This window comes from Ostrea edulis, chromosome 3 (assembly GCF_947568905.1).
Source record: "Ostrea edulis chromosome 3, xbOstEdul1.1, whole genome shotgun sequence".
Lineage (NCBI taxonomy): Eukaryota > Metazoa > Mollusca > Bivalvia > Ostreida > Ostreidae > Ostrea > Ostrea edulis.
In genome coordinates, this window is record NC_079166.1 from 14,386,328 (window position 1) to 14,413,038 (window position 26,711).

General features: G+C 34.5%; 1 protein-coding gene across 1 annotated transcript; it reads right to left on the minus strand.

The window, feature by feature from the left end:
* Positions 1-58: 58 nt before the first annotated feature.
* LOC125675206 (uncharacterized) lies at positions 59-26,206 on the minus strand. The gene is made up of 26 exons (XM_056159024.1): positions 26,024-26,206; positions 20,219-21,805; positions 19,353-19,592; positions 17,833-18,195; positions 17,447-17,533; positions 13,997-14,088; positions 13,576-13,779; positions 13,331-13,411; positions 13,094-13,193; positions 12,884-13,000; positions 10,018-10,084; positions 8,992-9,091; positions 8,779-8,828; positions 8,352-8,472; positions 6,960-7,066; positions 6,707-6,809; positions 5,188-5,338; positions 3,912-3,981; positions 3,656-3,716; positions 2,954-3,039; positions 2,329-2,455; positions 2,056-2,097; positions 1,441-1,518; positions 1,147-1,195; positions 994-1,043; positions 59-898 (listed from the first exon to the last, which is right to left on the minus strand). Exons 1-26 carry the CDS (start codon positions 26,091-26,093, stop codon positions 863-865), a joined length of 4,239 nt encoding a protein of 1,412 aa, XP_056014999.1. The 5' UTR covers positions 26,094-26,206; the 3' UTR covers positions 59-862.
* Positions 26,207-26,711: the final 505 nt, after the last annotated feature.

A 26,711-nucleotide genomic window follows, 5' to 3' on the forward strand; every position in this document is an offset into this window, starting at 1 on the left:
TACTCCCTTCTTAACGCTAGAATTGCGGAAACATGACGAAATAAATTTTCAATTCGCATTGAAATGTGAGTTATCTATCAATTTATACAATGTTTTAACAAGACAACAGTATTATGCAAAAATAAATGTGTGATTTTTTCTAAATACAAAATGCAACAAAACATGCTATACAAACTAGATAAATAATTGAATAATTAAAAAACAAATATGGTACTTGATTTACTTGTTACATTCATCAGAGGTATCCATATAAACAAAGCATCTGATGAGGAATTACAACATAGACCTTAAACAGACATGTAGAATAGGTGAGGGTTCAGACGTTAAAATTGGTACCGTATAAGTTTTACATTATGACCCCTGGGTCGAGGCCTCTACTGGTGGACTGTTAGTCCCCGAGGGTCTCTACAGCCCAGTAGCTAAGTACTTCGTTACTAGCTTGAAAATGTGGATGTATATTTAATTGCTGTTATAAAATTTAGAAATTCATTTCAAAATTAAGGATTATCTCCCTCATGCATAGCTCTTATACTTGGACGAATTTGGCTCCACTTTTTTGGCACGCTGTTTTTGGCTATATTTAGCTCCAAAACTTCATAGTTATTTCGGATTTCAAACATTTCGGTTGAGCATCACTGAAGAGACATTATTTGTCGAAATACGCATCTGGTGCATCAAAATTGGTACCGTATAGGTTTTACATTATAGGAACAGTATTCGACATTCATGCAAATACACGCTTTGTCCACTAAGCAATTTTATCTTTAAAAAATCTGCTTACAAGTAGTTCATGTCACAACAATACAGATGTATGTATCCTTCAGGAAATTGACAACAAATGAAGAACATAGCCATTGAGAAGTTAAAATGATGTGTATGTTGTTCGGCGAACTGGATTCTGTGAAAATGTAAACAGAAATATTAATACACATACGTACACCATTCCAAAACTAACATCGACTTTCTTACTTAATTGGAAGATCTTGTACTCACCGACAGATTGATTCTTGGAAGAAGAACCACGCCGGAGTTGTTTTGGGACTCTATAATTTGATAAAAATTCCAATTATTTGCAACACACACATATTTAGCTGATGGATAGCAGGAACAGCAAAACAAAAGGAATAGAAATTTTCCCGTAATTACCTTTAACCTCATCATCACTGTGCAGATCTTTAGAATTTGATTTGGATTCCTGAATTGAAAAGAGCAGCAGTAGAGCGATTAAGGTAAGTGGTACATCCCGCGTGTTCTTGTGTTTACTTAAGTGTTTATACACACACACACACACACACACATATATATATATATATATATATATATATATATAATTGGTTTTAAGGAAACACAAATCAACAAATCAACAATGCTAGTCATAATTTGCATGTATCTTTCGTTTCCGTTCTTCATCAGATATATTTTGTCAGCTTAGTTACTTACAGACTTATGTTTCGATGATTTTGTTGTTAGTGTTCTTGATTCATATTTCTGTATTTTTCTTGATATTGCTTTTCGAACCTACAAAATAATATACCAGTAAAATACAAACTACCTGATCTACTAGTACAAACCATGGACCCTCCAAACATGTAGGTGCCCCTGTTGTGTATAATAAAGAAGGACGTGTAATAATCAGTAAAGGATATCCAATTTTGGTGATTGAAAAGTAGTGAAATAATGACATTCTATACTGTATTATTTATTTGCATAAACGTTCGTCCAAACATTCCAAGTACATCCCAAGATATTCAAGAATCAGTGAAAATTTTTATAGAGTTTTTAATTACATAATTTATAACTGATCATTATATGTGTATACCGTAGGTTTGTGAACAATGAACAAATGCTGCCTAAAATCTTTATCTTTATCTTCGACGATAGATCTATGTGTTTGAAGTTCCAAGAGAGAACATAATTCATTTCCAAAGCATCTATTCACAACCCACGACCATTTTTAAGCATGTGTAAAGGAGCGACAGTTTTTTTTATTTCTTTATGGTGTATGCATGTGCGTATTGATATACAGTGTATATTTGTATCAAATGTGAATCCTACCTGATTGTTTAACAGGACATGGAATAGGAAAATGAACAGTCCCTGTTAAAATGTAAAACAAGACGTAATTAATCACTTATGTAATACATGACCTTCTTGCTCAATTTCACGATTTCTTCAAAATCCACATTACGTTTGCCTAGACAGTCATTCCTATTTAGGATGGTCTTATTTGTTTACATTCGTTGATATCCATAGATATAACCCATCAAACGTTGAAAACTGCAACATATAAATGTTTGTAATCTGGAAGCCTTATAATGTATGACCTACCTGTAATGAATTAAATACAGCAAACAGATACCCGAAAATAATCGTATTTTCATCTATGTAGAGAATTCCGAATACCCAGGTTAATCCAAGGACAGGTAATAACGCACATGTTCCTCGTATTCCGCTCCTGTAACATCAATACTACTCCATTACAATACTAAAATATATTTTAATCAACAGGTACATTCTTGATGGTTGTCTACTTAATAATATTACACATGGGCCTAATCTGCGAAATAAATTCGTATGATTCAATGCAACATAAAACTGACCCCTCTGCTTTGATATCATAACTAATTCATAGATTATATGTGTATGATAGGAAGGTTTGACCGGTCGGCAGGAATGCTTACTCCTCCCAGTCACCTGATCCCACCTTTGGTGTGTCTAGGGGTCCGTGTTTGCCCAACTCTTTGTTTTACATTCCTTATAGGAGTTATGAGATTGATCACTGTTCGTTATCTTAACCTTTCTTGACAAATATTGCAAACTTCAAATAAACATGTATGATTATTACATCAATATTGTATCACATGGAATTGTATCACATGGAATTGTATCATATGGAATTGTATCAGAGACGATTCCACACATTCAAGGTTTCCCAATACTGACCATCACTTACCTCGCTTTATCTCTGATTGATTTCTTTATCATAAATGATGAAGAGAACAAAGCTCTCATTGCCACAACAAGAATGGCAAAATTTATCTGGAAGAAAGGATTTTAACGGTGTGATGGAAATAAAATAAAAAGGACAAAGAGCGAGAAAAGCAAACAATTTCTTGTCAATTCATGCTACAACAATATCGGAATCATGCTTTCACACGTCACGTTTTCCAGCTCACTTCTTGAGAGGATGTTTCAGATCGTATCATGTTTCCACTTTTGAAATACGAATATCTCCACTGGAAGTGGGAATGACCTTCCATGTGAATAAGATTGTTTTAAAAATATGTATATCATATATAAATCAACATTACATTGCGCTACGATTCACTGATTGACTGTCTTTCGCTCAGTAATTCGAGAGATAAAAACAATGAAGATGTAACAATGTTTATATTGGACAGACAAGCATATCGACATAGAGAGACAATCATCGGGAAATTTTAAACTTTTTCAGTCGTTGGTTCAGACATCAAAATAAATACTGATTTTCACGACTTAAAGCCTATTTTTCTATATAGATAATGACTTACATTACATACATTACTACAGTACATTACATAACTCGGTTTTCTGAAGTAGTAGTTATCACTTACATTACATAAATTACTACAGTACATTACATAACTCGGGTCTCTGAAGTAGCAGTAGCATTTACCAGAATAATAACCAGTGCTGGAACAATGAATCCGTATCGTGTTGTCCTCGCGAGCCAGCAACTAATAATAAAACATTGCTTTTATCACATCAAGTAGTTTGGTTTTAATATATAAATCATTAGTGACCACATTTATTTATCAAACATGCATATGTTCATTTACACAATTAAACGAATGCTTACATTTAGAATTCGTTCCTTAAAACAATATTCAATCAATCCATCTTATCCATACGTGAAAACATGCAATACTCACACTTCCGTATTTCCAAATCCACGCGTTTCTGTTACCCCCAAGGTTACTGCCACAATAACAGCTGGTAGACCTGTTATAATCAGTGTGTTAAAAATGTTTGAGATGTTCTTGTTTTCTATGGATATCACCACATGTAATATGAAACCATAAATCCAGTGTAAAAGATCTTCAAAATGTAAAAGCATTATAATGATGTATTTGCAAGTTATGAATTATGATTGATTTTCTTCCAAAAGATAAGTGCTGTGAGGATGTCGGTTAGAATATGCCCTCAGTACCCCCTTGCTTGTCGTACGAGGCAACTATATGGGGCGGTCCTTTGGACGAGACCGGAAAAACCGAGGTCCCGTGTCACAGCAGGTGTGGCACGGTAAAGATCCCTCCCTGCTCAATCGGCATAAGCACCGAGCATAGGCGTAAAGTTTTGCAGCCCTTCACCAGCAGTGGCGACGTCTCCATATTAGTGATATATTGTCGACAGGGACGTTAAACAATATTCAATCATTCGATCAATCCAAATATCTATCTATCTATCTATCTATCTATCTATCTATCTATCTATATATATATATATATATATATATATATATGATAAAGTTTATATTAACCTAAGCTTAAGTGTATTTTGTGCAATAATCTTCATACAATACAGTTCTATTTCAATTTGATCGAAATGACGTAGAACCGGAAATACAACATACAGTAATGTAGTTTGACCATACAGCCTATCGTTGGGTCAAATACTGACTGACGTGTTTCATACCGATTGTTAGGTCGTTCTTTGCACACTGATTTTGACTACGGATAACTCAGTTTCCCTGATCACGATACAGGGTTCACGGCGGGTGTGACCGGTCGACAGGGGATGCTTACTCCTCCTAGGAACCTGGCTCCGCCTTTGGTGTGTCCAGGGGACCGTGTTTGCCGAAATCTCTACTTTGTATTGCTTATAGGAGTTATGTGATTGATCAGTATTCGTTATCTTCGCCTTTCATTATAAACTGCTTTATTCGGTATTTTGATACAAAATGATTATTTTCTTGATGTTTTCGTTTGAAAATATCAAGCACAACCAATGGTACTCTTTTATAATTATATCACAAATCTATCTCAAAACACTATAAATTTCAGATAAAAATTATGTAAAAATACACTGGGTAAGTTTTGTTTCGTGACATGAAACATTTACTTTGTCTTTGAAGTTTAAAACTATACGCTTTATATGGGTCGAAAGAAGCCGTTATCACACATCGTTCTTTTAAAACAAATACTTCACCCCAGCCTAATAGCAGTAGAAAGGCAGAACTTGATCTGGAGTTGAACACATCAAGTACAGCTACTGCAAGATCGATCCCAAGCGCCAACATGATGCAAAACATAGCCAGGAAGAAGTAATGCAGAAGGGCAGCAATAACGACACATCCAATCTGAAATATTATAGAGTATGTATGTGTACATTTTCATTTCTAGGTCAAATACAGGTAAATAAGAGGAGGAAATATACTACTAACAATTGAAAGACGATTCTAAGATCAACAAAGACGCCAAAGAAAATATACCAAATATGCTTCATATATTCAGATATTTTATAAATCTAATAAACGGCACAACTTTATGACACACGGGGTAACTTCAGCTTCTCCATCGTCAACCTCCCATTTCCATCTAGCAATAATTAGCAATCACCAGCATATGGTGTTTATGTCTCCCCACTGATTCGATCCGCAATAGTATGTTAAGCGTGTGATTATTTATTAAACTAAGACATGCTACTCAGTAGTCCGAAATATCTGACGTTTTCCAGGCCTTTTTATGATTTTGATATTTACCATGCAAGGAAAACGTCAGAACCGGCGCCATTACGTAAACTGGAAATTCGCCGCCTCCAGGTGGAGGCAGCATTCTTGGGCCAATTTTAAATACTTGCGAGCAAAATTCAATGTTAAACTCATGATTATTCAATAAAACCATGCTTTTTGTGCTTACTAATATCGATTTGTTGGATTTTTTCATCACATAGATAGCCTCATGAAAACATTTTTTACAAACTGTCAACCTTTGTTTTTTGTCACGTGACTTGTTCGCTCAAATGACAGCGAAAATTCGATTGACTACAATTGTGTGCTTCTGTTATCGAATTATGTAGTGATGTTTTCTTTTAATCGATATTAGCAAGTACAAGAAGCATTGTTTTATTGATTAATTATGAGTTTAACATTGAAGTCGACTCCAAAGTATTTAAAATCAGCCCGAGAATGCCGCCTCCAGATGGAGGCGGCGAATTTCCAGTTCACGGAATGGCACCGGTTCTGACGTTTTCCTGGTACGGTAAATATCAAAATCATAAAAAAGCCAGGAACACGTAAGATATTTTGGACTAGCTACTCATAAATAAGTCGAATGCTGCCTGATGTGTTTCATGTCAATTGTTACACTTTTCTTTACATACTGATTTTGAAAACGGATTACTCTGTTTCCTTAATCAAGCATAAGCAAAACATATGTCACTAGAAATTCAAGAGGTGGGATCAGGTGTCTAAAAGCAGTAAGCACCCCTGTTGACCAGTCATACCCATCAACTGGGCTATATCTTGATTAAGTAAATTTTTAGCCGACATCATTGTGCAAAAAAGGAGCTAGCAATATTTTCATGAAATACGCCACACAACATTCGACTTCATGACCTATAAAATTCCCATATAATTTGCGAAAAGATCGTCTTTATACGAAATTGTTGAAACAACTGAAACATGTGAGTAATGTGTGAATACTTGTGTGGATTTCTAGATACATACATGGTTTTCGGTTTTGTCCTTTGCTGACAGAAACAACATGTAAGCGATAAACATAGCCAGACAAAGGTTGATAATCAAGACGGAACGCCGTGATTTCATATATCTGCAACAGAAATGAAAAGTCCTCATATAATCATATCACTGTAATAGTGATTACACCAAATCTTAGATTATAGGAAAATAGCAATAAATGCAACTCAATTTCGAAAAATAATTATTTTATCAATCAGCAAAAATCTAACTAGATATTAACCTCCAAAAATAAAGGTAAATAAAAATCGTTGCCAACGAGCCAACGATGGAGCAACTGCATCCGATATTAGAAATCATAGTCAGCCTTTGATCATCCGGTGGTGGTGTCTATGGAAAAAAAATCAAAGAATATATCATGGGGATTTGTCGTGCATGATATCATTTTAGATAATCTCTTATTCAGAATCCCCACACTAAGGATAGACAAAACATTGACTCATGCATATCATGTAAAAGTAGTTTGGATTTTTTTGCTTGATATGATATCACTGACAAGATGACTCAGCTACGTTATGGTAGGTTGTGACATCATAACTGTTGGGAACATTGTGCAATATTTCGAAACAGATCAATTTGTATAGTTCTTTAAAACTTTTTAAGCATTGAGGTACAGTTTAAGAATATATAACAAGAATATTTATTGATACAAACTCGGTCGCGACTACTGGAGTAAGCATCCCCTGTTACCTATAACAAGCACACCATTTAGAAGCTTGTCTTTTCCTACATTAGTCATTCATCGTAGTCCTGGCAAGTTAAGGGTATTGTACACACTTTATATCATATAAAATTGTATTAAGTAGTTTCAGAATATTCACATATAGAATGTATTTAACTTGATGAAAATAGCTATTTCAATTTTTAAGATACGGTATGAATGTAGTCTTGCTTTCCCACACACTCTCGCTCTCGAGACTGCACAAGGTAGAGTCTGGTAAGATTCCTTTTTTGTTTGATGGTTTCAAATCGAGGCTTACCGAGAAATCGGTACTGTTTCTGATTGGGTGATAGAGTAACGTGAAGGAACTAAAGTTCGAAGCAACTATCAGAATTTGTTTACAACGGCAAAATTTAAATTTTCAAGTGAAAGACCTTCCGTTTTTAACACTAAAAGTCAACATTCAATAAAATATCTCTGTTTGCTTTGCAACGAACAAAGAAAAACACGCAAATATCCTTATCAGTTGTAATTGTTTTGGTCTATTGGTCTCAAAATCAAAATATCAGACTCTCGCATGTACAAAGTCTCGAGAGTGAGACTCTGGGAAAAGCGAGACTAGGTTTGAATGTAGAAAATGAACAAAATAAACCGTACAACAATGAGAATGTAAATACGACAAACTCTGATTACATGGAATAAAACTATACAAAGCTAAATTTTCCAGTCACCTCAGTATAGTCCGTTACGCTACAACGCCAATAGTATTATTCGTAAGGGAAAGTAGTACAAGAGAATTCACTCTGTGTGGAGTTAGAGCTAAATTATCGCTTTCAATACAAAAATAAATAGTAGGAATTTACAGATCCTGGACACCGGAAATTAATAGATGTTTCCATGACCTTCTTCTTTAATTTTCGTATTGTTATTTTTACCAGTATTCATGCAGTGTACCTTATTATCTTCACCAAAGTCTACACTCATCAATATAGCAAAGCTGGTCAAATGGCTACACGTACAAGTCGTATATGAACTGTTGGAATGAAGAACACTGCATCCGGTATTGTTCCAAGAGCTGTATAAAACAACAATGAGACGTGAGTATTTTTTCGATTTATCAGTTGAAAGGTTGGTAAATGGATTATCATTTGTGAGTCGTTGTAGCCCAATAGATTGGTATAAAAAAATCGAAAAATTTAGTACATATTTGAGCACTAGAAAAAGATGGCATGGTAATGATAATGGTTTATATCAAACTTCTTTGAGTATATTACTTTATGTTCCAGACGTTATAGCAATGCATTTCGTTGAGTGGATATCCATATCACATGACAAAACATTATCAAGTATATAATACTTTAAGAAAATATGTATAACTTACTGTTCTGGTTTATTTAGGAAGACACACTCTGACGTGGTATTTACTGATGCCTGTAAGTAATTGTGATACTCTCAATCTATCTATCTATCTATCTATCTATCTATCTATCTATCTATCTATATATATATATATATATATATATATATATATATATATAATCATTTGGACAATAGTGGCGAGGATCTGGAATTTTATTTGGTAAAATTAACTTACATTTCTGGAATTTTGCTCGAAAGTGAGTGAGATATTTTTCATAATTTCTTTCACATTTTCCAGAGTTAGTGATAAAACGCTAGAGCCTAGTGATGAATTCCTATGGAAAGAAATTAATAAGAATGAGGATAAAGGAAAATTACATTGCATACAAACTTAGAAATTCAGACAAAGGAATGTGATGATACAATTTTTTTAAGTTATATCCTGTCAACTGATGTTGTTATCACTTACAATACAAAATAAAACCCAATTACCTTTCAAGTCTACCCAAATCATGGGTCTGTGATTCACTACATTTCGTATAAACATTTGACATGTTCTTTTGATACAAATAGAATGCAAAAAAATAGTACATGTCACCACGGCTTCCCATGTGGAGAGTTTGGGATTCAGTATATTGTTATGCAGCTGCTCTTGGCACACTGATTTTGACTACGGATGACTCCGTTTAAGATACAGAGCTCACGGTGGGTGTGACCGGTTGATAGAGAATGTTTCCCCTCCTAGGCACTCGATCCCACCTCTGGTGTATCCAGAGATCCGTGACCAACTATCCATGTTGTATTGCTTATTGGAGTTATGGGATTGATCACTGTACGTTATATTCACCTTCCATACTTCTCCCAACCCCTTGAAATGCTCCATTGATACTTTCGGGGCTAGATATTTGAATGACTTTATGGTCCAAGAAAAATCTGCATTTTGTTCAACAGATAATGGAGACTCACAAGTTCACATATGTTCCCAGTTTACACGCCCGACATTTCAATTCTGATTTTTATTATGCTTAGAAAATGATACCAAATTTTATATTCTAGAGATGATAATATAAACAAAGGCTATCATATTAACTGAATAATTTATAGGCTTCCACACCTAATGGCTAGTGCTTTTTATTGAATGATACATTTACGTACATTTTATACAAGTATTTTGGGGTGAATTGGAACGCATTTGAAAACAATTGTTATTAAATTATGCCACATCAAAATTCAACAAAACACATAAATCTTGAAACCTTACCTGCTACTTCCTGCCGTATCAAACTCTGATCCAAAATTATCATATTTTACAGCTGTAAATGCAACATCTGAAACGATAGTGGGGAACCAACACCTGATTTTATATACAATATAGGAATTCTGAGATTGTTTACACCTCTTCATGCAGTATTAGATCTATCATAGCTTAGATAAAAGATGAAGATAATGAGCATTGATTAATCTCATAACTCCTATAAACAATACAAAATAGATAGTTGGGCCAACACGGATCCCTGGATATACCAGGTGCCTAGGAGGAGTAAGCAACCCTGTCGACCGGTCACACCCGCGGTGAATCCTATATCTTGATCAGGTAAACGGAGTTATCCGTAGTCACACATCAGTGTGCTAGGAACGGTCTAACAATCGGTATGAAACACGTCAGACAGTATTTTACCCAATGATAGTTTGTATTGGCAAACTAGATCGTAATAACAACCATAGAGTTTGCGAAATGCTGACTTTAAATGAGACTGTTGTACCCCATCAACATCACCTTGTTTGTCAGTAACCTGCTTTGATTTAAAACTGAACATACGCAGAAGAAGCTCTTGGGTATCGAATCAGTTGAGAGATATAAATGTGGTAGTACAAATCTATTCTTATTGATTTCTTATGTATTTATTCATTTTTCGTTTGATTACATTTTTGAAAAGTATAGTAAATTTCGGATTGAGTGGGACTTCTACTGCGCATCGGATTGAGTTGTTTTTCTTATGCGCATTGGATTGAGTTAATAGTTTTGTAACGCTAAATTTCATTCGTCATTAAGTATTACCCAATAGTCATGATTCACCTTTAACTATAAGTTACCGTTCAAACTGAGTAAATCAGAGCAGTGTACATTTTACTTCGAAAATCTAGCTATCCAGCTTCAATCAGGTGCATCTTGTGGTACGTAAGAATCATATTTACTTAGGTCTTACCTTACTACAATATTTTTGTAAATGACTCTTATTCTTAATTGCAACGCTTATGCTTTATTGTATTTTTGCAGTTAAAGTTGTCTTAGTATATATTCAGAATTTGTTTGTAAGTTCAGAGGTCCATTTCTTACAAAACATATTTTTCTATTATAAATGTAAGCTGTATTATTGGTAACTTATTGTCAACAGTTTATCTAAATTATGAACTTGTCCTTTTTGTCTAATACAATTGTTATTTATTTTGCTTATAGGTCAATGCTATAAAAATAAACACCATCAAACCGAATCAAGACTGCTCGCTTACATAAACGCTATATGCAGGGTATCATGGATTATTGCTACATAAATATGGGAAGTTGACGGTGGAGAAGCTGAAATCATCCCATTTGTCATAAAATGGAGTTGTTAGTTTGCCGTTAATATCTACTTTCAATAAAATATCTAAGTATGAAGCCGGAGTGGACGGCTCAGTGGAGTCTTTTATTTCGAGTTCACGGGGATTTATCGAATCTAAATATGAATGAAAGTTATTATTGTTAATAGACAAAACTTCGTCAATATGTGTAAATGTCGAATTGAAGGTGACAACAAGATATTTTCTCTTCTCACGTAGACGATTTTGAATAAATTCTGTTTCATATGAATATAGAGAATGGTGTCGACGTCGTCGTCGATATATCTAAATGTCGAATTGAAGGCCACAACAAGAAATTGTTTCTTCTCACGTAGAAGTTTTTGAATACATTCTGCTTCATAGAAATTTAAAAACATGGCAGCTAACAGAAGAGTACCTATGGTGCCCATGAGAATTCCAACAGACTGTTGGAAGACCTGATCACCAACGACAACGAAGATATTGACAATGAGAAACTCCAGCATATTTTTTATTTCAACTTCAGATTGCCTGTGCGTGTAATCAGAGTGACGTTTAACAAAGTAATTCTTTGGATGACTGATCAATAGATAGCAATATTTGCATTTTCCATTTTTGTTGAAGAAGCCAAAGTCTATGATTTAAAAAAGTTTAGTCTTTAATTTATCGTGGGGAATGGTCGTGTAGAGTGTTGAAAAGTCAAATGTTTTGATGTTGTTGATTTGAGAAAATTTTTCGATTTCAAGTTTACTAAAAGTTCTGTAGAATATTTTAGAATCCACATTTGATTTACACCACTTCTGGCATATGTGGTCGCACAGTACGTGTTAAGTTTCTCCTTCAAAGCAGTGAACAGATAATTCTTTCTAATTTAGATTACATTCAACAAAACTTAATAAGTGTACTTCGAATGTGTATTAAAGGGGTTTGCACTTGATATTAATGAATTTAAAGGTGTGTTTTTTTAAAGAATCAATGTTCTATTTGGAAAAATATGTCAACCAAATTGATAAATTACATTATTTGAACTAGTTCCAAGTCTCAACTATTTGTATCATATTATAAAACTGAAATAAACATATTGAAGTAAAAAGATAGATGATATGTTGAATGAAACAGAAAATGTAATATCACGCACATTTAGAACTTTTTGATTGACCAATCCTTCCGCCACAAAATACAATCCCTGTCAAAACCCTTTCAAAATTTGAATTGACAGGAACTTTTTCAACTGCATAGGGTTCAGAAACAGATGTGTAATATGTTTGCACCAATGGAATGAACATTGAACCAGTAAATACTTAGTTGTAGCATTCTGCGCGGTTGTCTTCAAAAGCACAGGGGCTAACGTTTTTAACAAAGCATTAAAAGGTAAAGATAATGATAATTTAAAATAGCTGGAAAACGCCTTGCCTATTTACCAGTAACAGTTCAATAAGCAAGCATTCCATTAATTAATTCCACACTCAATTATTTCCAATCATTTTGAAAGTAAGAATTCAGAATTACTACTTTCTCTCTAATGAGATTATAGTAAAAAGTAACACCTGTTATGTCTCCCAGTGCATCTTCTGGTAACGTGAACTTTGTACCATCGTCAACTGCATTTTCTGTTTCTTTCGGAAATACTATTTTCTGTTTTGGAATCCGTTCGATGTTCAACACTGACAAATAAAATAAGTTTACTTGTTTAATTATCCTCTATCTGTCATTTACTATTGTAACAAAGAAGCACTATTACCAGTATCATGCCTTACAAAGATTGTCCCTCTTCACTGTTACGCTCTGATTCACTGTAAGAGCTTTCGTTACCGACTTTGCGAATCCGTCCACAGACGATAATATTTGACCCGTAACCTTAAAATAATTTCAGACATTTAAGTAAATTATCAAACTATTACACTGTACGAAGAGTAAATTGCAGTATCACATGTATGTGTATGATTTTTGTATTAATTTTGGACTAATATTTAATTTTGCTTGAACAGTGTTACTTCTTTCCCTTGTGTCTTGTTCTTAGTTGTCACGTGATCTTTTCCTGTGCCCAGTAGATTACTGACAACACCCATGAATGTCTGTAAAAATACACATTCTAACGTTTTAGGTATGCAAAGCTTGAATATATAGAAACCATGTAACGGTGCATAAATTTTATGATAAACACTGCGTACAGCCAGACTTTCCACAAAAATAAAGTCAACGACGTATGTGATAAGAATATGTACGCCAAATGTCTTACCTCTGCTGTTTTCTCAGCAGCCTTCTGATCTGTAAATGTGATGTTTTTCTGTGATATCTTGGCTATAAGATTAACGCTCTGTACGATATCCACACTTGCCATGCCCTTTTCCCCAGGCGAGGACGTTTGATTGACGATATCAGATATAGTTGATAGAGATGATTCGACCATAGATTCGGAGATGTTTGGCGAAATGTTCAAAGCCTTAAACATTTGCAGAAACAAACTTTAGTTTAATGAACAGAATCCATTGTATTTACTTCAAGATGGTTTCAGATAAAGTTTATAAATTCAGTTGTATACAGTACCAAAAGTAATCACATTAAGGGTACTGGATTTTTTCTTTACATTACCACTATTTCATGTAGCTTTAAAAGTGGATGCGAATATCCCTTATCATTATAGATGATTTAACTCTTACATTTTCTAACTTCTCTAACTTCTCTTGCTTACACGTATCTGCATTTATTTCCCCCCATTTACCGTCTTTGCCACATGTTCTTTTTTGTGTACCTATAATTAAGAAGCCTTGTCAACAGGGCACCTTCACCAAAGAAAGGTCATTGCTAATAACGAAGAATGTGTTAGTCACCTATAATACTAATAGATGTTTGGTTAATCTAAGAAATACCAGATATGTTAATTGCTAGCAAAACCACTAGACAAGATCGAAGCAATGATTACTCTTGTGTGTCACGTGATTTGCCCTTTTTTCATTTGATAAAAGATTACCCGAAGTTATCTGGGGAAAATGTCAGCGTTATTGCGGAACTATCATGTTTTGCTAATCTAAATTCGTTTTAAGGACACGTGGTGGATTATGTAAGTTTCCCCTGCTTTGTCAACAAAACATCGAATAACGGATGGTAGGATGGTATACTGCAAGACTTACTATTACGTTAGCTCTTCTACCGAATATATCGCGCTTCGAAATAGGATATGACGTCATAATACACAAATATTTCGCCAAGTCATCCCCAAATACATACTATCTTACCTTAAGGGTCATAAAATAAATTATATCAACAAGTGAATAGTTATGCCATGTTGATCTATGTGTGTATTCAAACAACGTATCATTCGTTTATCTTTCTCTAAATATAATCATTCATTTTTTTTATTATTCATCTCTTTCCGTGACTGACGGAAACCTGATAGTGTCTGCTGTCATCAACTTGAACTGCTATTGTGTGTATGTTTATCTGTAGTTATGGAGGCCTGGAGGTAACTAGTACAGAATAGTATATGTTCATACAGACAAGTCACCGCATACGATAACAGATTGGTATGGAAGAAAACACACCAAGGCTAAATATGAAGTCCCGATGCACTGTTTACATCAACAGTGTTATATTTTCCGCGTTAAATGAATAGGCCAATCAATGGTTGCAAGACATTAAGGGTCTTCGCTCGTCTTATCTCATAATTCGTATATCTATACATAAAACACTAAATCACAATACATATAATAACTGATGAAATCAAACGCAGGTGGGTGGATAAGGTAAATAGGGAAATATTCCACTTTGCTGGTCCCAATAAAACGCGCAAAACAGTACTTCGAATGCGCCTTCTTTATAATATGCCATCGTTTTAGCGATTGGCAAATTTAAAAAATAAGTGGTTTTCCACGTGTTTTTTTTTTGTTGTTTTTTTTATTTTTTTTGCTCAGAATTTGAATTCTTTGACATTATGTCATGTTATAAAGTGGAATTTTAAAAGTGATAAATAATCAATGATATTTACATGATTTTTCAAAATTTTATCCGTTATTGATTTCACACAAGCCAATTCTACATTAACGACTTTAATAATTTGACATGTGTAACCTCAATGTACACAAATATGCCAGTGAAGACCTTGTGAAAATATGTGATTCTTTGGAGAGCATAATTGGTCTTATTCTGAATCTGTAAATCTTGTGGTTTTGAAGTATTTGGATTGCAAAAGGACTCATCTTACAGCAGCCACGTTTGGAGCTGTAACAACAAAAATGTATCAAGAAATTATCGATTAAAAAGTCATCCTGGTTTGAAAATCACAATTTAACATTGGAAAAAGTCATTTTTATCACAGTTTTTGTGTTTATAAGTGTGCTCAAGATTTTGTCATTCACGAACTGGATATTTCTTTAAAAAACAACTAATAACGGACTGGTATAATTTTGGACGAAAAGTGTGTGAAGTTTATTTGGAAAAATACGGCAGTAACACATTGGAGGACTGTTAAAATTGATGAATCGAAATTGGGGGAATAGACATATCACAAAGGAAGACTTGTGGACGGAGTGTTGGTATTTGGAGGCATTGATATTCAATATGCTGTTTTTGTCAGTGTGGCGGACAGCACTGCGGATACCTCGGTGACTATAATTAAGAGACACATGTAAAGCCGGGCACCATTATTATAAGCGTTTGTTGAAGAGCGTATATAGCTCCCTCAGTGAAGAAGGATTCAATCGTTTAACTGTGAGCCACAGGGTTAGTTTTGTAGATCTCCGAACTCCAGTGCCCACACAAATACGACAGAGTCAACTTGGAGGGCACTTAAAAAGCTTTGCCAGCACACGGAACACAGTATGATATAACATTACTTTGCACAATATTGTGTGAGGAAAGTATTTCTAAAATAATCCGCCAATCCATTTCTCGTTTTGAAACGGACACGAAAATACAAGTTTCAAATCCAGTCCTAATCCTTCAAAAATCAAGAAAACTAGCTCTATCTTTTACAGATGTTACTAGCACCGACCTGTTTTATTGCAAGTCGCCGAAAATGAAATGGTGTCGAAATGTTTACTTTTGCATAGCAACCAGGATATGGGTCGCGCTGCTTGCGCATTGTATAAACTTCCGGGGACCGGCAAAGGAAATTCTACTCATTCAAAAAGGAATGTTTTAAAAGGAAGTCAGCTATTATGACGATGAATCTAAATCTACCGCAAACCTTAAACCTTTAGGAACTATTCTACATCGTCATAATGATTGACTTCCTTTTAAAACGTGGATGAACAAAAGTCAGTATCAGCAAACTCCTTTCCGATTTAACTGCATTATTTTTTTTAACATCATAAGGTATTTTCAAATTTTCAATTTCAAAATATTGGTGTACATATTCTCTTTTCATCTACATAAAATTTCTCTGGTGTAACATTTCCCTTTAAAACTATTACCACGTTTTCATATCAACCAAAAACCAAAAAACCTCATCCAGATTCTAAACCTTAATTCTAGGGATGTCAACGAATATTCGACAATTCTTCGATACCATCGACGCTCGACTAATTCTTTTTTACTCGAATAGCTACTAAAAATTGCGCATCCTGATAACTGATCGGCATAATTTACCAATTTGAATCCACGTGTTCCAATGGCAGAGACTATTCCAAATATCATGGGTTTGCAGTTCATTTGAAATACCTGTAAACAGGGTGTCGAGCGTGTTGCCTAAATTAATTGTCATAATGGATGTTTACATTGCGGTGTACTTAACTAACTGACGACTATTCGTTGGGACTTTACATCTGGGTAATCCTGGTCATGCTGTTATATACACTCAAAGTGATTACCGTATGTATCCCATAGAACGCCTTTACAGGCCTAAACTAACCTTTGTAAACTGTCAAATTTTTCATCACAATTCTATAATGATTTGATGATTTTGATATATTTCAAAACATGTAACGACAACCAAACTATAATTATGAATGCAAGAAAAATAATTAGGACAACTGTGACTATGCATTTCAATTTCTAGAATGTTTGAATAAATACATAATCAATCAGAGAGATTTACCCAATGTCTTATTTCCATGACTATTTTTGTCTTACTGCACACTTCATCAGAATGTTTACGATAAAAAAGACAATACCTGTATATCCGGAAGGACAAGGGGCCGTGGCGTCGTGTTCTGAAAGTGTACTGGGCCATATATTGACTGAAGGGCATAACGTGGTCTCTGCAAATCATGAAATGCATTATTTAGAGTACCGTATTGCATAATCTGGTTCCCATTATTATGAAGTTTTGAGTAGCAAATATAAAGATGGCATTACAGAATTCAGGTCAATTTCAATAATTATGTGAAAGTTGTAAAAAAAAAAAAAAAACAGTATGGAAAAAATAAAAATCCTCCATACATAAATAATATATATTTGTTTATCAAACTGTTTATTGCCTGATAAAACACCATTTTTCATTAATCAATCTTTATTTTATTGTTTAACAGTACTGAATTCATATGTGATCGCTCTTTACCTTTTCCCGTCACAGTAATTCTGGAGGATACCCCAAATTGAGTACAGTTTCCGAGCCCACACGTAAAATTCTCGCTGAAACGTCCATCAAATCGATAAGACTGATTGTACATGTCTCCGGTAAACCTATGTATTTCCGTCCCGTTGGCAAAGCACAACTTTAGCATGGTGTCATTTGAATCAAAATATGCTTCCTCCACATTTCTGATGTGGCAGTTGATATCAACTGATTCGGTCTCCGCTACAACTGTGCTGATAGGCCGCATCACCAGAACAGGCATCTGTTTCAATTCTATATTCATTTCTGCTGTTCCGTTATAATATATTCCAGGAACGTCTGCTTCCACGTTACAAGTATATAGTCCTTAACAAAAGAGAACGAAGTAGTTATCGATCAGACTAACAAAACTACAACTCATTCATACACTGCAAGTGCTCTAAATATATTGTTTACAGATACATGTACCTCTTATCTGAATAAAAAACAATATCCTTGAAATGCTCTAATTTTATGTCTAAACAAATTGAGAGTTCTTCCAAATTTTACTTGAAAATGAGGATTTTAAATTCCTTATCTGATCATAACATAATTATTGTTCTAAGTTGTAGAACAATTATTTTTCACTTAATCCCTAGTGTAAGAGAAATATTTGCCCATGTTTGAAAGCCACATGAGATTTTTTTCTTTCTTACACTGCTACGACGTCATTGATTACGACGTTCTATATATTCTATTATTTATGTACACATTGGGAAGTTTGAAAAATTGTTATTTTTATGCAAACGATTTATATTGTGTGTAGAGAACAAATATAACATATTTCATAATATCTCCTCAAAATAGATAATTTAAAAAGATTAACAGCAATGCACCGTATGGGTATTGGGTAGGTGGGATAAGGTCGTTCTTCAGACGTTGTAAATCTGAGTTTCTAATTGCAATGAATGAACATTAGACCTAGCCTGAATTTTGGCTATGTTCTTTGTCGCCGGGTTATATGCATGTCTCTTGGAGGTGTCAAGATGAAAACAGTTTTGCGAATATTGATGTTTGTTTCTCCTACGCTGTAATTTCGTTGGATGTCGTCATTTTACGTTTTTCTAGTTTCTTTCCCGTATTATCCAAACGCTCGCTAAATATTTTGAACTGATATAAAATGACATTATTTGCCATACAAAACAGAATTATGAATTTTGGTTATGCAAATTAAGATTACAAATTACTTTTAGGATGCAAACTTGTCAGGTTCTGGTTTTTACAGACACACTATTTTACGTCTCGCACTTTAAATCAAACATTGCCTAGGTATAGAAATCCTCTATACAATATCTAGAATATTTTGATGAAAGTAAATAGGTGAATTATATATGATACAGACATCACAATACTTAGAAATGATAAAGCAATAAATTCGTGAAATATAAGCCGTTGTTCTAGTTGTTTCTATCACTCTATGATTTATCTGGACTACTTTGCATACTTTCGGGAATGGATAAAATAATATTAATGTAGATACTTGCCTTCCACAAGAATGCTGATTGGACGAAAATCTATAGCTGAAGAACAATATATGAAGTCACAATTTGAGGAGATCGACAAAATTGATGAATTTTGCAGTTTCACTCCATTCTTATACCAAGTAAAGTTGACTGTTCCAATCGAGAAATTCTGTGTAGAATTGAAGGAACACATAACGAAGCCGTGCTCAAGTTCTTCAATAATCGGCGAGTGTTCTATCAATACATCTAGATTTACAATATCTGAAAGAAAAAAAGTATGGTTATATGAGAAAAACAATTTATGTTCATTGTGTGTACATCTCTCCCTTCATTGATTGAAGGTTACCAACAAATAAGTTGATGTTACAGGAGTCTCAACAGTCTCGTTTAAAGACAGCATTTGGCAAATTTTACGGTCGTTATAACGATACAACCTGCCAATAGGTCAAATGCTGTCTGACGTGTTTCGTACCAATTGTTAGATCGTTCTTTACACACTGATTTTGACTACACATTACTCCGTTTACCCGATTAAGATATAGGTCTCACGGCCAGTGTCAAAATGGGATGCTTACTCCTCCTGAGCACCTGACCTCATCTCTGGTGTGTCCAGGGGTCCGTGTTTGTTCACTCTCATATAAGACTTATTGATCACTGTTTGTTATCTCCACTTTTTCATGCATGAAAGCTAACTATACATAGTATTATTGGGGTATTTTAGATTTTAGTTTATGATTAGAAATTGCGATTATAAGATTACTACTACTGCATAATATATGTATCAAGATTAAGCAAAAAAATATAATGGTGTAGAAAACCTTGGATTATACCATAGTAATACACAATTGTTGAAATAAGGATTGTCGTGATGTTGAATGTACGTTTACCTGGTAGAGTTGTGGGTATCTGTGACGTCGTTATAATTTCAGCAGTTGTAACCTCAGTCACCGTTGTTTCCCGTGGTGTTTCCGATGTAGTCGTTAGATATTCGTCGGTTGTTACAGTAGTTGTAGGAGTCACAGTAGTTGTGGGAGTTGCAGTAATTATAGTAATTGTAGGAGTTGAAGAAGTTATAAGAGTTGCAGTAGTTGTAGGAATTGTGGGAGTTGCAGTAGTTGTGGAAGTTGCAGTAGTTGTAGGAGTTGTGGTAGTTGAAGGAATAGGAGCCCCAGTAGTTGTAGAAGTTATAGTAGTTGTGGGAGTTGTGATAGTTGTGGAAGTTGCAGTAGTTGTGGAAGTTGTGGTAGTTGGGGTAGTTGTGGGAGTTGTGGTAGTTACAGTAGTTATAGTAATTGTAGGAGTTGAAGAAGTTATAAGAGTTGCAGTAGTTGTAGGAATTGTAGGAGTTGTAGTAGTTTTAGGAATAGGAGCCCCAGTAGTTGTAGAAGTTATAGTAGTTGTGGGAGTTGTGGGATTTGCAGTAGTTGCAGTAGTTGTGGGAGTTGTGGTAGTTGTGGGAGTTGTAGTAGTTGTGGGAGTTGTGGTAGTTGTGGGAGTTGTGGTAGTTGTGGGAGTCGTAGTAGTTGTAGGAGATGTAGTAGTTGTGGGGGTTGTAGTATTTGCAGTAGTTGCAGTAGTTGTGGTAGTTGTGGGAGTTGTGGTAGTTGTGGGAGTTGTAGTAGTTGTAGGAGTTGTAGTAGTTGTGGGAGTTGTAATATTTGTAGGAGTTGTGGTAGTTGTGGGAGTTGTAGTAGTTGTGGGAGTTGTGGTAGTTGTGGGAGTTGTAGTAGTTGTGGGAGTTGTGGCAGTTGTGGCAGTTGTGGGATTTGCAGTAGCTGCAGTAGTTGTGGGAGGTGTGGGAGTTGTAGTAGTTGTGGGAGTTGTAGTAGTTGTGGGAGTTGTAGTAGTTGTGGGAGTTGTAGTAGTTGTGGGAGTTGTAGTAGTTGTGGGAGTTGTGGTAGTTGTGGGAGTTGTAGTAGTTGTAGGAGTTGTAGTAGTTGTGGGAGTTGTAATATTTGTAGGAGTTGTGGTAGTTGTGGGAGTTGTAGTAGTTGTGGGAGTTGTGGTAGTTGTGGGAGTTGTAGTAGTTGTGGGAGTTGTGGCAGTTGTGGCAGTTGTGGGATTTGCAGTAGCTGCAGTAGTTGTGGGAGGTGTGGTAGTTGTGGGAGTTGTAGTAGTTGTGGGAGTTGTAGTAGTTGTGGGAGTTGTAGTAGTTGTGGGAGTTGTAGTAGTTGTGGGAGTTGTAGTAGTTGTGGGAGTTGTAGTAGTTGTGGGAGTTGAGGTAGTTGTGGGAGTTGTGGTAGTTGTGGGAGTTGTGGTAGTTGTGGGAACTGTGGGAATTGTCAGAGATGAAGGAGCTGTGGAAATTGTAGGAACTGTGGTAGTTGTGGGAGTTTTAGTAGTTGTAAAAGTTATAGTAGTTGAGGGAGTTGTGGTAGTTGTGGGAGTTGCAGTAGTTGTAGTAGCAGTTGTAGTAGTGGTAGTGGTAGTGTTTACAGGATTTGTCGTGATAGTCAAACTAACTGTAAGTGAACCTAAATAAAATAAAAATACTACATTTGGTTTTCCTCAGTAGCAAGCGATGGACATCATAGTGAACACGTGAACATGCTGAATGAACAATGGTAGTTTTACTGTATGCATTTTGTTCTAAATCTGCATGTAATCACCTTAAATGTAGCCTTAACTTGATTTAAAGTGGAAAGATTTGAAGTTTTTATTGTATTTCATAATCTTCAATAGGACATACAAAATGACGTTACAGTTGAGAAAAAAGATACTTTGTTTTACATTAAATTATTTTTATGGTAGGGATGTCAAATAGACTAGTGTTTTGAGTATCCAATACATGTAGTATGTGCATGAATTTTCAATAACAATGATAAAGTAATTCTGAAATGGTAGAAAACATTGTACCATTTGTCATCTGGATAACACAGCTTCATGTAGTTTGTAGAGGTCTTATAACTTAATTCTGTTTTCTGCCTCGGTAATGGACATGTACAAGCGTAATACTAACATCTTGTGATGGTCATGTTTGTAAAACAAGTAACACATATTGTCGATCAAATCTTAATTCACGTGGTTGAAATGTAAGATTTCCATGTCAAACAGACACTAATTTATTTGTCTTTTATCGTTAGTATTTGCATTCATCTGTATATCAGAATTGCAATACCTCTAACCTGCTTAGTGTTGTAGAGACTTGGGGAGTTCATTTATCATCTAACTAGTGACAGAGAAGTCTACAGCACGCCATTTATCAAATGAAATTTTAATGTTATTACATAATACAGTATCATTGCTTTAACTGACAAAAATGGTTTGTTATAAAGCATATCTTTGTAAAAACTGCTATAAAAGATAAATACTTTTGTTCTTTAAGGATTATCAAATTATCAAATATGAGACAATCACAGACACTCGCACAATATTGATTTAAGATTTTAGTAGATGAAAAATGTAGGCTTACGTATATCAAAGACCTTTCATAGAATTAAGAAAGTCTAATAGAACACTTAAAAGATTAAAAAGCGATAAAACAAAGTGCGAGCGTCCTCTCTCCTGGAATGATGTCACTCAGGTCTTGTAACCGACACGAAAACTGTTCCCCATCAAGCCCCAATCCTCCGAAATGCGAGAAAAATCTTCCTTAATTTCACAGACATTATCAGTAGCTTAAGCATAACAGTCTGGATGATTTTCAGAAAAAAGAAGTTCTTATCATTATTGATTGAACCTGTTTTATTTTAAAGTCACCGGAATCAAAATGGTGTCGAAATGAGTTAACTTGTTCATGGTGTTCCAGCAAGATAGGCGTTGCGTGACATGCGCATTGTGTAAATTTATGGGGACTGACAAATCAAATTTAAGGGTGTTTTGTGAATCAAATGCTTTCTAAAGCAAACCTAAGAGCAACAATTCTATTAAAACATTATCAATTTAATTTTGGATATTTTGTAGATACATGATCAAGATATAGGGCTCACGGCGGGTGTGACCGGTCGACAGGGAATGTTTACTCCTACTAGGCACCTGATCCCACCTTTGGTGTGTTCAGGGGTCCGTGTTTGCCCAACTATCTATTTTGTATTGCATATAGGAGTTATGAGATTGATCACTGTTCGTTATCTTCACCTTTCACGTACCTCTAATTAGATAGTTGCTCTCTCAAAAGTAATTATTGCGCGCACTAATTGAATTTATGATATCATTTATCTAAGGTAAATCAAATACAACTTTGTTCATGATAGAAATATGTCGTTTAGAAAAATGTTATTCCCTGGATAAGATAAGATATTTGATAAACTATTGATAGTGAAAAGGTTTATTTTTTCCATCTATGTACATGTATTATTAGAAAAATGATGTCAAGGACAATAACTCCTATGCTGGTATTTCCTACACTACATGTTGTCAATTATTTCCCTAATATCCGCAATTGATTTATACATATTCATAAATTTGAAGTTTTTTAAACTGTTGGTATTTTGAATTTGTCATTTGAACAAGTTTTTCTCAATTTCTATGATTCTGATTTTCTGATGTTGACCTACATTTCTGTGTTGCTATGTCTGACACCTTACAGAAATGTGGTAACATACGCATTTTCTTTGTTTATCAATTACATTTCAAAAACTTTATTGAGTGGATATTAATACAATTTTTCCACTTTCAACCATTAATATGTCATCTGACGATGGAGCTACCTTAATTGAAGAGAGCAATAATTCAATTATTGCGCGCATTAATTGAATTGATGTGCGCATTAGTTGAATTATTGCTCTTTTCCATTTAATTAAAACACACATAAATTCAATTGTTCATATCATCAATTCATTTGAAGACAATAAACAATGCAAATATACTAGCTACGCGCGTTCGAATTACTTTAAATATTTAGCTAACACTACACCCTTTTTCATAAATTTTTAAATCAAATATCTCTTGCATTCAAATGCGCCACTTGTAAATTCAATATGAATTAAAGGGGTGTGCAGAGAAGTCAGTTTTTATCTTGGTATTCTCGTACATGTTAGTTTTGCGTTATTATGTCTCGTAAATCCGCTTCATTGCACCTTAAATATGCGTTTGATTTGCGTTATTACGCCTTTCTTTCCAGCTAATACGCTTTTAAAGCCTTTCTTTTGCGTCTTTACGTCTTTTAGATCTGCGTTATAGGCGGATCCAGGAATTTGTGAAGGGAAGGGGGGGGGGGGGTTAGCACTTCTTTTTTTAAAGTACCTATCACAACCTCTACCCTTACCCCAATTCAGACGGTTTGCTTGTGTACATAACATCCCAGGGGTAGATCTGGAGTCAGTTTATACATGAAAATGCTTACGCTACCTACTACTTGGGGAGCCAAGTCTTAGTTGATCTGATCACATACTCGGACCTGATTTTGCAATGAAATAATCAAAAAAGTTCGATTAAATGGTTATCCCCAATAGGCTGGGGTCTGGGGCAAATAGTACAAAATCATGCATTCTGAGCATTTCCTGGCACTTCTTTTTCACTTTCAAATTGCCTGCTTCTTAAACGATATATATATATATATATATATATATATATATATATATATATATATATATATTGTTTAAGAAGCATATATATATAATATATATATATATATATATATATATATATATATATATATATATATATATCAGTGTGTCATCTAATTTATCATAGAATTAAATGATATACTGGTGATGATAAATTTAAATGATGCAATCATATGCAAGTATCCACCTTTCATATCATTTTGATTCAAAGTCTCGTTAAAATTTAATAAGTCTTAAACCTTTTATGTCCGAAAAAAGTGGGGATGTTCGGACCCCACCCCCACCCTGGATCCGCCCTTGCGCCTTATTACGCCTTTAATTCTCACTATCACACATTTTTCTTTGAAATGTCCTAATAGGCTTTTGTACAAAATTTCTTGGACACAAAAGATTGTAGGTTTCTTTTTGCATTTCAACCAAATAAGTATCGCATGATAACAATCGAACGCAGCAACTTCATAAATCAATGCCATACATTTTATATCTGAAAGCGAAATTGTGTTTCTAATCTTTGGTATCAATTGTGGTATGTTTTGTGCAGGGACATATTTGTTTTAAAACCCAAAGCACCCCCAAAAAATCGATAACTGTTTTAAATAGCTTTATCTTCGACAAGACATTCGAGGATTGCAAAAATGCAGGTCAATAATAAATCTAACAATTCAAATCGCCAAATGCGTCAATAAGACTTGAAAGGGTGTATTTTCAAAAACTAACGTAAAACATAATATTACAAGAAAGCAAAAAATAGGTTCCATTTCCCTCATACAAAAACAATTAAAATTCCACAAGTTTTAGAGTAAAATTGATGAATAAATTCAAATAATAATGGGAAACATAGTATCATTATCATGAATGAAAATAAGATTTGGCATAGATATTAAATGCCTATATATCGCAATGGAATCTAAGAACTATCCTGTTTTACACATTAAACATCGTAAATGTATAGGACTGCATTTTTACCCTTCAAACGATAATATTGGCTAATGTACTGTACTATACAGAGATTTGATATTCTACTTATACACACATTTTTTTATTTTCGCAACTGACAGGGGGTGAATTTGTTTTTAAATTCTACATGTAAAATACCTGCCCAGGAAACTTGCACTAAAACAGCTATAAACGATGATATTATAGTATGGCTTGTCTGTAAGAGGAAGGATCACACTTTGCAATTACCTTTCAAACAACAGAGAATACATCCCAAAAGAAAGAGTCCACGTAAATTCGACATGCTGCTTCCTACCATAATAAGAATTTACAGCAGTGCACCACATATGACCGGTATACCTTCCGCCCTGGTATCTAATCAATACTCGTAGATTACCTGAACAGATCAGAGCGATATTTGTTGATAAAATTATGATATCTTCGCGAACAATCACTTCTCGTTTACTTTGCACGTATGCAGGGTTAAGAGGGTGGACAAATTCTACCCGGAAACCACTTAGTATGCATTGGTGTTATGTTTACACTGTTAAAAAACGGTGTTTACAGTTATCTGTCATGCAACGCCGCATTGTAAATTAAACTAGTATATATATATATATATATATATATATATATATATATATATATATATATATATTCATTTATTTCCCAGAACCTAGTCGATATCAATTTTAAAATAACTAACTAATATAATAGGGCAGCTGCCAAGGATGGGGCCCTAACTAAGCTCCCTCAATATATAACAAAGTTTTTACTAAAGTACCACGCAGGGTACATATTAACTAATTTAGATGTACATTCATTGAATACATACATTTCATTGCATGTCAGAGTAATATTGTCATAGTTGACATTTAAATATATAGGTTATACAGTATTCATATTGTATGATGATCAATGTAACAATGAGTTAGTA